The 13,085-nt window shown below is 36.2% G+C and overlaps 1 protein-coding gene across 3 annotated transcripts in view; it reads left to right on the forward strand.

Annotated features, from left to right (window-relative positions):
• Positions 1–13,085, forward strand: part of COL12A1 (collagen type XII alpha 1 chain) — a 116,261-nt gene that overhangs the window by 20,306 nt on the left and 82,870 nt on the right. For 2 of the 3 annotated variants that reach the window (XM_072832326.1, XM_072832325.1), the window contains exons 11-13: positions 848–1,120; positions 5,140–5,412; positions 7,062–7,334. The exons of the other annotated variant lie outside the window; for it this stretch is intronic. In XM_072832326.1, the coding sequence (XP_072688427.1) occupies positions 848–1,120; positions 5,140–5,412; positions 7,062–7,334 (819 nt within the window). The remainder of the gene's footprint in view (positions 1–847; positions 1,121–5,139; positions 5,413–7,061; positions 7,335–13,085) is intronic. 3 annotated transcript variants of the gene reach the window in all.

The raw sequence follows: 13,085 nt of genomic DNA on the forward strand, positions 1-13,085 counted from the left end.
ATTCAATTCAGTGACCTCTAGTTGAGTGTTTACTATGTGCTAGATGGTGAGCTAAGTCCTTTGAATTGAAGGTGATGAGAACATAGTCCTAGACCATTGAATTCTTCTTATGCATTCCCTTCCCTGGACCAATTTTGGGTATCATTCCTCACAGCTAGAATTCCTTACCTAACTCTTTTCTTCATTTGTTCAAATTCTATTTGTCAACATTCAGTTAAAAGTCCTATCTCTTTCACCCAAGTCTTCTTTAACTGTTCTAGTGCCGTAACACTTACTATCACTTCTAGTTGTCTGGAGTTCATAGGTACCACTCTAGTTTGTTAATAATGTTACACTCTTGTCTTTCCAATTTGATCATTTGTTCATTGAGAAGAGCAGTGTGCCTTGAACATTGCTTCTTCCTATGATTCAGCTAGTGAATATTCTTTTGTTAGGAAGAATTCCTTAATCATTACTTTGAAATATCTGTCTACCACCAAAAATTAATATCTGATTGCTAAGGATTATATTGCTGTTCATTTTAGTTCTGTTACTGTTTAAATATTCCAGTTGTGGGCAGGACCATTCCATTACTGCTTTTTGTTTAGAAACCCAATTCAAATTCATTTTAATTAGTAATTTAAACAGTGTAACAGTATTATGAATGGTCAAGCCAAATGATCAGGACCTCCTCGGAGGTGAGAGGCCTTCTCTCAGTGGTCATGTGTGGAATACTTGCTCAGTGTATTTGTCTCATTAACTATTCCCCCAGTGAACATAAGCCATTTCAGAAACGTGGTCATTAGGTCCATTTTTGCTTTATAGAGTTAACAATTTTTAACTCTATCCTTTTTTTTTTTTTAAATAGCTTATGTGCCTCCAAAGGATCTTAGTTTTTCTGAGACAACTTCTTACAGTTTCAAAGCTAACTGGTCTCCTGCTGGAGAAAATGTTTTCTCATACCACATCACCTACAAGGAAGCTACTGGAGATGATGAGGTCACGGTGGTAGAGCCAGCGTCAAGTACTAGTGTTGTTCTCAACAACCTGAAGCCAGAGACCCTGTACTTAGTTAATGTGACTGCAGAGTATGAGGATGGCTTCAGTGTTCCCTTAACTGGAGAGGAGACCACTGTGGAAGGTGAGATGGGGTTTCTGATCCTGTTTTCTAAAAACTGGAAATTAATTGTAGAAACAAGTAACAGTTTGAAATAACCATCTCTTCTATAGAGATGGTAAATACCTTTGTAAGATTCAGCACCTGTAAATTACAGCTATTCATACATCTTTTTAAAGAGTGAAAAAACTTTTATACAAAAAACCTTGGGTTTATTTTGATGAATGTGAGATTTAGAGATAAAAGAACTGTTAATAATTATGGAATTAACTCGGAATACTGCTTAACCAGATTTTTCTGTCCCATATTTCAGCAGTGTTATGTTCAGATACTTCTGAACTTTGTTTACTTTATCTACGGATTTGATGGCAAATATATTATCAAAAATTTTAAACTATTTTATTTATTTATTCATGTGAGAGACAGAAAGAGAGAGGCAGAAACATAGGCAGAGGGAGAAGCAGGCTCCATGCAGAGAGCCTGATGTGGAACTCAATCCTGGAACTCCAGGATCATGCCCTGAACTGAAGGCAGATGCTCAACTGCTGAGCCACGCAGGCGTACCATAATGTTTTTCTTTTTAAAAATTGTAGTAAAAAACACATAACATAAAATTACCATTTCAACCATTTTAAGTATACATTTCAGTGGCATTTAATACATTCATATTATTTTGCTACCATTTACACCATCTGTCTCCAAAACATTTTTCATCTTGCAAAACTGAAACTATACTCATTAAGAATAACTTTCTATTACTCTCCCTACTGCTCCTGGTAGCCACCATTCTATTTTCTGTGTCTATGAATTTGACTACTCTAGGCACCTCATAGAAGTAGAATCATATTGTACTTGACCTTTTGTATCTGGCTTATTTCACTTAGCATAATGTCCTCAAGGTTCATTCATGTTGTAGCATGTGTCAGAATATCCTTTTTCCTTATGGCTGAAAGATATTCCATTACATGTATATGCCATATTTTGATTATCCACTCACCCATGGACAGACACTTAGGTTGCTTCCACCTCTTTGCTATTATAAATAATGCTGTTGAGAACATGAGTATACAAATTTTGCCAAATGTTTTAAACAGAATTTTTTAGATATGTCCTCTTTACCGGATAGAATGGAGTATTTTCTGATACATTTCAATACATTTGACATTTAAAGCGTACCAAGGAGGGATGCCTGGGTGGCTCAGCCATTGAGCGTCTACCTTTATCTCAGGGCGTGATCCTGGAGTTCTGGGATCAAGTCCCACATTGGGCTCCTTGCATGGAGCCTGCTTCTCCCTCTGCCTGTGTCTCTGCCTCTCTCTGTGTCTCTCATGAACAAATAAATAAAAATCTTAAAAAAAAAAAAGGATACCAAGGAACTTGATTATGAGAAGGCAATTACTCTTCAAGATAAATATCGCAAATAGTAAAAGACATGTCAGTTGTTTCCTATTTTTACAGGGGATAGGTGAAGAAGCTGAAACAGATGCACTAGGAAATTAAGATAGTTACAAAGAAGTATTTGTTAACAGAGAAGGCATATATTGGTATATCTTGGTCATAAAAGCTAGAGAATCTTTTTTTCTCTGAAAAAGTTTTTAAGTAAGATGGATCTTTTCTTTTTGTGCATGGTTTGGGTATATTTCTACCTGAAGGCCAGCAAATAAAATAATGGCCCAAGTTGACTTCTTTTCTTAGAATTTTTGTGTTGAATAACTTAGAAGTCCATACTTTGATATTTCTGATTTTTTTCTTTTTTTTAAAGATTTATTTATTTATTTGAGAGATTTATTTATCTATTTGAGTGGAAGGTGGGACAGAGGTAGAGAATCTTCAAGCAGACTCCCAGCTGAGTGCAGAGCCCAATGAAGGGCTTGATCTCAAGACCCTGAGATCAGACCTGAGCGGAAACCAAGAGTCAGATGCTTAACTGACTGAGCCACTCAGGCGCCCCAGTATTTCTGATTTCCTGAAGCTTTCTCTATCATGCCCCTATTGTTGCCTAATGAGCCTGGCCCTATTCCTTCAGTGCTTTGGGATGGCAGATGGATATATGTTTCAAGAAGAAATTTGAGTCCAGAGCGTTTTTGAGTAGAGCCAACTGCATTCATATATGCTCTAGTTTTTGCTCATTGCATTTCAACAACAAAATTTGCTAATACATTTCCAATTCTATTGTCTGAGTGAAATCTGTGACCTTAACTTTCTTTAGTCAATAAGGATGTTTCGGATTTCAGTACCTTTGTTAAACTACCAATTACTGGGACACCTGGGTGGCTCAGCGGTTGAGCGTCAGACTTTGGCTCAGGGCATGATCCCGTTGTCCTGAGATTGAGTCCCATATTCGGCTCTTTGTGTGGAGCCTGCTTCTCCCTCTGCCTTTCTCTCTGTCTGTCATGGATAAATAAATAAAATCTAAAAACAAAACAAAAACTACCAATTACTGAGCTCTAGCTTATGTGTCAGGTAGTATGATAATTGTTTTCCATGGATTATCTTTTTTTAACAACCTCAATAATCCTACAGATTGTAATTTTTTTTTCTGTTGGGTAATCTGAGGCTCAAAATTACACATGCAGCTTCAAAACAAGTATAGTAGATCCCTTTGATTTGCGGCTTCACTTTCCATGGTTTCCATTGCCCACCATCAACCACAGTCCAGGAGCAGATGATTTTCCTTCTGACTATTGTTAGAAGGTCAATGGTAGCCTAACGCAAAGCTTATGATGCCCACGTCATTCACCTCATTTTATCTCATCACATAGGCATTGTATCATATTACATCATAATGAGAAAGGTGAGTACAGTACAATAAAATATTTTGAGAGAGAGAGAAAGAGAGAGACCATATTCACATAATGTTTGTTTGTTATAGTATATTGTTATAATTATTCTATTTTTATTAGGTATTGTTAATCTCTTAACAAGTTTAATTTATCAATTAGGCTTCTTTATAGGTATGTATAGGAAAAACATAGTGTATTTCAGGGTCAGTGCTATTCATGGTTTCAGGCATCCTCTGGACATCCTGGAATGTAACCCCTGTGGATACACAGGGGTGGGGGCTGGAGGGAACTACCGTATTCAAACTCATCAGTTTATCTGCCTCATTTGTTCTGGCTAGTTTTGTCTTTTTTCTTGCCATCTAAAATGAGTCATGAGTGTCAGTCCGCCAACTCCCATTGCTTGCCTTAAGGGATACAGTTTCCTTCTCCCTGAAGTGATCTACTGATGTGTTGGCCATTTAGATAAACTTCTAATTATATGTGAGATAAGTGCAGATGAACTGCACAGTGCTTTCACTCCAGTGGATTGAAAAGACCATTAGCTCATCTTTCTTGAATGTGTAGGCCAAACAGACAATTTGCCCCTTAAATGAATAAGTAATTTAAACATGTTTATTAACTATAAAGCCAAATGACATTCTCATATAGGCTTAATGAAAATCCCATTTAAGATTGTGAGTCTATGGACATTACCCACATTGCAATTTGACCTCAAGATTTAGATCCAGCTAGCATTCATTAAATATGATGTATTTGGTCCAACACATGTATGGTCTAATTATTTTCCAAGTCAAATGACTACATAGATAGAAAAGTTAAACATGGAACTGACTGGATAAAACAGTTCATTCAAGTGGGTAAATATGGTAGAACTGGGTATTATTTTCCTGCTTTCCTGAGAAAATCTAGTTAGAGAGAAAACTTTGGCTACCTATATTTCGAGAAATGAATTATTTTTATTCTTGAATTTTATGTCAGTATGAATTTACCATTTAATAGGGTATTTATGATCTTAAAAGTTTACTATTATGTGCCTCTTTACTTGATTAAAAAATTAACCATACATAGTTTCTTTCTGTACATTGGTGGATTATTGTTGTTGCAGCATCTAGTTAATATCTGGCTGAGAGAATACTGTACCAGGATGTTTGACAAACAACTGCTTTTGAATTTGTTTAGAGAAATGCTATAATTTAGTGATCAAAAGCTTAGTTTTGCCTTTTTTAATGTAAAATTAACCTTTTTTAAAAAAAATTTCAGTAAAAGGAGCACCTCGAAACCTAAAAGTGACAGATGAAACTACAGACAGCTTTAAAATCACCTGGACTCAAGCTCCAGGGAGAGTTTTAAGGTACCGAATTATATATAAACCAGTTGCTAGTGGAGAAAGCAAAGAAGTTACCACCCCTGCCAATCAGAGGAGGATAACGCTCGAGAACCTGACTCCAGACACAAAATATGAAGTATCTGTAATTCCTGAATATTTCTCAGGACCTGGCTCCCCGTTGACTGGAAATGCAGCCACTGAAGAAGGTAGAGGAAATATGCTGACCATATGGTAACAACCCAAATCTTAGACCTCAAGGGATACTGTAGTCAGCTATCCAGACACTACAGGCCATGAGACACTTAGTCCCAATTATCTGAGTATCTTAGATTATAGTCCTTTTAGACTTGAGTTACTCAAATTTTTAACTTGCTTATGATAGCATTTGTGTCAATAGAACTCAAATGCTGTTATACGGTCTAAATATTCTTTTAAAATAATATTATTAAATGCTCTCATATAAATTGAAGGAAGACTAGGGATTAAAAATCAAACTGCTATGCACCGTTGAAACAGATTAATTATTACTTCAGGAAGATTTTAAAATATTAACCTTTTTTTATTTATGTGGGATGGTTAGGCTCCCAGGATACATTCCGATATTTGTTGCAAATTACTAATGTTTAATATTTATTTCATTGAGAAAAACTAAGGCATTCCTAATTTTAATTTTACTCCCTATCTTGTAAGTTAAAAAAAAAAATAAAAACAACAACAACCACAACAACATATTAGCAGTAATGAACAATTATCGAGGACTTATTTCTGTCAGGTTTGTTCAAAGAGCTTATCTCATTTAATCCATGCATAGATTCAAGGGAATTGTTAGTATTATTATCCCTCTTTATAAGGAAATCAATGATGCCCACGTCATTCACCTCATTAATAGCTCCAAGTCATGTTGCTGATAAGCAGTGAATCTGAGGCAGACACTCATAAGGAATATCCATCCCAGCTCCACCTGCATCACTACGACCCTCCCAGGGGAACCTAGCTAAATAGCCTTTCCTGCGGAGACCCTTTCTCTTTCCATCTGCTTTATTCCTCCTCTCTGCTCTTTGGGAAATCACTGCCTTCCTCTTTCTCTTTCTAGTTGGGGGTCTAAGGCCTTTTGTTCCATAAAAAGACTCTTTTCAGGGGCTCTTCATCTTTCTGTTTTCTAGAGTAAAAGTGGCTAGCTGTTGTGTGTCCAGTGGAGAGTATCGCAGGTTTAGGTGCCTTGGGACCCTCCCCACCCCAGAGATGACATGACCATTCTACCAGGGAAGTTATGAAATGCTAAACATCATAGTTGCAAAGGGATAGATAGCCCCTGAGTTTCACCCAAGACAAGGCCTCATTAGTGCTGTTTCCTCTCTTAAGTTTTTTTCTAGGGATAGCATTTGATCATTTATCACTTTTATCACATCAGTGTATTTCCTGGCTATTACATTTAGAACTTCATAGCATTAGGCCAACAAATCCTTTTTATTGAGGATTTCTTTTCATTTCTCAGAGGTATTAAAACCTACATTGTGATACTGATCAGCATATTTTCAATTCATAGTGCTTTGTTCCACTTTCGGAGAAGATTATAGTTTTTAATGTCAAAGATAGTAACACGGAAGATACTGTGTAAACACTGAAGAGGAATTGAGTACCTTTTGCTTTGTTTCTACTAACACATGAGGCTTAGTTTAGAAATGCTGAAGCTCTGTTGGCTTGTCTACAATTGCTGTAATATCACTCAGGATATTAATTTGATGCAGCATGCATACACACATATCCACACACACACACACTGAAAAGCAATAAAGTGTTTTTCAAATTATTTTATTAAATAATGAATTTTGATGTTATTGTTTTTTTAATGAAGTTAGAGGGACCCCAAGAGACTTAAGAGTTTCTGACCCTACAACATCAACTATGAAATTATCTTGGACTCGAGCACCAGGGAAAGTGAAACAGTATCTCGTCACATACATCCCAGCGGCAGGGGGTGAAACTCAAGAGGTCACTGTGAGAGGAGATACAACCAGTACTGTGCTGAGAGGATTAAATGAAGGGACACAATACGCCTTATCTGTGACGGCCTTGTATGCATCCGGGGCTGGAGATGCCCTTTATGGCGAAGGAATGACCCTCGAAGGTAATTACTGTCATGTTTTCTAGAAATCCCTAAGTTTGTGATTGCATTTAGGAAGATGAAGATGTTTGCAGAGAATCAAATCTAGAAATGTGCTATCCTTCCTCCTAAAAGAAACTTGTACTGAAAAGTAAGTAACTATAAAAGTGCCTCTTATTCAGAAATGTAGAATATAAGCAACTGTAAAAAAAACTAAATTTGATCAGGAAAAGGTGTACGGGGAGCTGAGTGTATAAGGGCATACAACTATGTTCTTAATGCCATGGGCTGGGTAAGTGGAGAAAAGGTGTGTGATATTCAGAGTGACAAAGGACGTTGGCAAACATCTGTGGGATGAAAAAGGATTTGGGTAATGAAACCACTTTCATTACTTAAGAGCAGACAGGAACCATTTGCAGACTCTGAGTCTCTTCTCATTCATTATGCAAAAAAGCATTTAGCTTGAGAAATATGAGGATCCAGGTTTCTGCTTTGTTTGTTTTCTAAATGACCTCTAAAATTCAGTTCTGTGTAGAAGTTTGAAGTTAACAGAACTGGAGGTATGTCCTTGGTTTCTAGACTTCATTGTCAGAGGGCTTCATATTTCTTAGAATCCTTTGAAATATAATGGTGGCTTACATTTAACTCACCACAACTGCAACGTAAGTTGAGTAAGAGAGAGAAAATACAAATTTAACCTAACCGCAGTAAGAATGTTTTGATGTTCAAAAGAAATATCAATGGATGGTTACAATAATGAGTCAGAACCATAGTTGGGGGCCTAAGTGAGAAGTCAGGCCCTTGATTCTTTCTTGTCATCACCATCTTTTATATGCTTCACTTAACATAATTATAGGAAGAAAATGAATCCAAAGCGTCTTTTGTGATGTGAAGTCACGGTGACTTTTGGTAAAATATCTGTCAAATTTGGGGGATCCAGGAGTTTGGGGGATTGTAGATATTATAATTAACAGGACAAAGCCCACATTAGGCAATATTCATTAAAACTACAAGATTTAGTCAAGAATTAAAAATAAACAAAAAATATTCTAATCAATTCTATCTCTAGTAGTAATCAAGAGCCTAATTTTAATAGTCCATGAAATTTATTTTTAAAAAAGAATTTAAATGAAAGATTAAATACCAGTGTGTAAAATACTGATTACCAGAAGAGTCCTGGTTTGGGTACTCAATCATGTAACCTTGAAATGGTCCCTTAACCCTTCTGAGCCTCAGTTTACTCATCAGTCCCCCTGCATCCCAGATTTACTGTGGAGATCAAATGGGAGACTCTAAGTGAAACTTCTGGGGAACTGTAAAATATCATATATATATATGGAAACGGAAAAGGGCTAAGGGAATGTAGGAAAGTTACTGAAATGAGGCATTAGTTCTTTGGCCTTGTGTGTGGAAAAAAAGTAGGAATCAACTCCTCGTTGATGTTCGGATTATGAGAAATGCACCTGTCTAAATTACTTCCCACAGTAGTAGGTTGGAGATGCATGCGAGTAGGCATGAATTGTATATGTATAATCATCAGGAGGAAATGATATTCACTTTAGATGATATCTAAAAATACAGCTTTTGTATGTATTTCAGAGATATTGATTAGCTACACTAAAGTTTTGAAAATAGTAAGAGGTAGAAAATGGAAATTGCCTTAATTACAGAGACTTAACCGAAATAGTAAAGCATGTGATCTTTGTATCTGGAGCAACATCCAGAATTTCTGACAAGTTTGTTTTTCTGTTTTGATCTTCTGAAGTTCTCTTTCTCATGTGCTTCCCAAAGGCTTTCAACATAGATTGTTTATAGGACTTTTCAAAGGATAAACTTTTGAGCTTTTGTTTTTTCCAGAATGATTGTAGATTATCCATGTTTGTGGAAGTTTCTCCCTTATAAGGAATATTTTGGAAATACTTTAATAGTTTTATTCTTCTTGTACCATTTAACCTTCTGATATTCTTCTGCATTTTCTTATTTTAAAACAATGTATTCATACTCAGTCAAGATATTCTGGGAGTTAAAAATTGGGCATTTTTGCTAAGAAAATATATTAACAATCTTTAGAAAGCAAAGTACACATTTTAATTTAACAGCATACATTCTATTAGGCTGTGATTTTCCTGGGTCAGGTGTATAGCAGAATTGTTTATGATTTTATAGCTTTGTAAAAGTAGTATAGAAAATCTACCAACTTGTATGCATGTGTGAGTATGTGCCCCCCCCCCCCACTTATTTGATCAGAAGTTACCTCTAAGGGTGATACACGGGTAGTAAAATAAATCTTAAAAATTACTATTTTCCATTTCTTGAGGAGGGAAGTGAGATGATTAACTATAGTTAATTGATAACTAAGTTGTAATAATACATTTTTTCCATTTACGCCAAAGCTCTTTACTACAGTGAAGGATTACATAAAATATTGCCAGCCTGATTTTATGAACATATTTATCCCATTGCATTATGTGTGGTAAACTTGACAAATATGTGAAAGCATAGTTGTGACTAAATTAAAATAGTAGAAGATTTTTGCCCCTGGTTATTCCATTTCATTTTATTGTATTAACTCAGCCAAATCCACATACCATATACAGGAATAGGATATGATGGTAAATGCAGGGAATGGAAAGCCAGAAACAGAGCCAGGCAACTGCTTTTGAGGGCCACTGTTTTTCTAATCTGTTTTTCTCTTGGGAGAGAAGGTGGTAAGAGCAGACCTTGGAGGAATGTTTCTTCCATCCAGAGGCATGGCTCGGCCGGCAAGAGCATTCTGTAGGTTGGAAATTTTATAGATTGCTTGAAGTGAATTCTATTCAATTCAAAAAATATTTAAAAAATATCTAGTGTGGTCTACAACTGTCCCTAACTTGAATCTGTTTCCTAGTTTGTTGAAATGTAGCCAATGATCAGAAAATTCCCCTGTCCCTGGAAGAGAGATTTATTAACATTGGCATCGGGGAAGTTCATGGTTTGCTCTAGTACTGTATGAAATGGAATCACAAAGGCAGTGTTTATTACTATTTCAGATCCAAACTTTAGAGGAATCTGAGAACAAACTATTAGGCTTGATTTATGTTGTTTTTTTTCCCACCTGTTGTTGTTAAAGTAGATTTAATGTAATTACTACAGCACTGTTGTACAAGTAAATGTGCATTGCTAGAACTTTCAGTTCTCATTGTTAATGTGTAGAGAGAGGAAAATCTGCTCTTATAAACTTGAAATGAATAATGCTCATTTTAATTCAGAGATTTACTACAAATGAATGAAAGTTTCAGTTTAGGAATAATACGGTTCTTTTTGTTTTTGAGTGTTGGTTTTTGGCTATGGAAAAGATGACTTTTCAAAATTTCCTTTGTTTTAGTTGCTATAGCAACCTGCCAATGCCCTAGACATGGACAGCTTCCTGTATATCAAACCAAGCTCACTCAGCTGACATTTTGTTACAAGGAGGTTTTTAGCACATCATAGGAACTCCTCCGCTTGATGTTGAGTAACATGGGGCCTCTCTCCAAGACGGACTAAATAGGACCTCTATATTTCCCTAGATTTACTGCTATCTCATAATTTGAAAAATCATGTATTCTGGGTATAATAATGCTGGGGGTTCCAGGGAACTTTAGCACAATAACCAAACAGCAATTTGTATTTCCTTTCCTGCACACTAATGGCTCATCAGAAAAATATCTAAATCACATTGGAGACATAACATTTATGGAAGAAATCTCAGATAAGTTTTGAGGTTGAAGGGTGATTTAAGTGTTAAGAGGTTTTCAAGAACTATGTATTGCTTAATGTAGCTGTTAGCTTATCAATAGTGAACTTTGTACTTTAGAATGGTGGCTCTAATTCACTGAGGTTGTAAATCAAGTGTGTTTCCACATAAACGTGGAAGCAGGTTTTCTGTATTCTGCTGTGGAAAGTTGGATGACTTTTGAGTTGAGCGCTAACGGAAAAGACAAATTGATTTAGAAGGGGATTTACATTACATTTTCAATTTAACTTCTATTTTTGAAAGTGGTATGTGAAACTCAATGAAAGCTGACTGGAACAATTTATACAGTTTCATTTCATTATGATTAATTTTTCAGTTATCATCATTGGCTAATTTGTGTTATAATTATATTTGAATTGGATGGTGATTTGCTTTTCAGAAAGCAAATGGAAAAGGGCTAAGGGAATGTAGGAAAGTTACTTAAATGAGGCATTAGTTCTTTGGCCTTATGTGTGGAAAAAAGTAGGAATCAACCCCTTGTGGATGTTCGGATCATGAGAAATGCACCTGTCTAAATTACTTCCCACAGTAGTAGGTTGGAGACACATGCGAGTAGGCATGAGAAAAAATGTCTTTTGAATATATCTAAATATGTTTGTAGTCAGAGCAGAAATGCTGAGTATCAGAATTTCAAAAAATTGATAAATTTTACGTGTTTAAATGTATGACAGAAAAACATGTTATTCCTTATAACTTATACTGGTACTGTACAGGGGAGAAGAGAGTAGCTGGGATAACTACTGAGAAGGATAAAGTTGAAGGCCTACCATCATTATAGGAGAGGATTTATTTGAAACAACTACCAGAAATTCTATTACCAGAAATAAAAGTAATATACAAAGCATAGGCACATACACCAGAATGGCAGGTACCATGAGACTAAATATTATTGGAAACAATGCCACATATGTGAAATCCTGAACAAACTAAAACACATAAAACAAATATTTGTAAGTCTTAGGGAAGAGCAAAAAGAGAAAACTTGAGGAAGTAGGGAACCTTTGCTGGAGCAGAACTGGATCCAGGTTCTGAGAAGCATAATGACAAAGGGGCAAGACTACTAGATTTGGTTCCTATTTACTGGACCTTTCTATGGCTTCTCCTGTTGACATACAGTAATGCCTCCTGCAGAAAGGCTAGAGTCTGGTCTTCTGACATCTTTCCTTTCTTATTCCTCTCTCTTTCCTTTTCCTTCCCATGTTTTCTAAAAAAGAGACTCCCAAACCCACTCTAACCAAACCAAGCGAAATAATCTCTTCCAGTAGTTATTGATGTCCAAAGTTCCTTAGATTGAGGACAAAACCTACAATTCAGTATTTTAAACCAAAGTAAATGCCTGGCTTAAATTAAATCTTGTTCACAGGAAAATGTGATCAATGCTTGAATAAGAAGCATGTCTTGAGAGCCATTTCCTTTGGAATCAGAATGAAGGGGAGGAGAGAGCAGTGAACATCCCATGTGTGTCATGGGGTGGAAAGGACGTGATGAGAAGATCCAGTCAGCTTCTCAGTTCTCTGAGGGTCAGCCTTGAGAGATTCTACTACCTAAAGGGCAATTTGCTGTGTGTGGTCATAAGTCCACACAATGTATAAACCATTGAACAACCCTGTACTGCATCACGGGGCCCAACAATTTTGATGAATTTTGCCCTTACCACGCCTGTCTATTTTGAAGGAGGCTCATTTCAGAGTGAAAGCAGGTGTGAAGGTTTCTTCCTGCACTGACCAATCACATCTTCCAAATAAATGTCTCCTTAGGTCTCAGAGAGGAATAGCAGAAAGAAGAGGAAAGAAAGAAATGAGAAAAGAATAAAGAATTGTAGGGGAATAAGAATAATATTTAAAAGGTTTTTAAAGGAAGTATCAGTGCTTAGGGATATCTCTAGATATTCCAATTTAATTGATTTTGGCATGGCCCACTCTTTGGCATCCCAGGTGATTCTATGTATCCTATCAAATCTGGTCTATTTATTTTGCTCCAGGCCCCAGGAAGTGACATAG

The sequence above is a fragment of the Canis lupus genome, chromosome 7 (genome assembly GCF_048164855.1).
Source record: "Canis lupus baileyi chromosome 7, mCanLup2.hap1, whole genome shotgun sequence".
Lineage (NCBI taxonomy): Eukaryota > Metazoa > Chordata > Mammalia > Carnivora > Canidae > Canis > Canis lupus.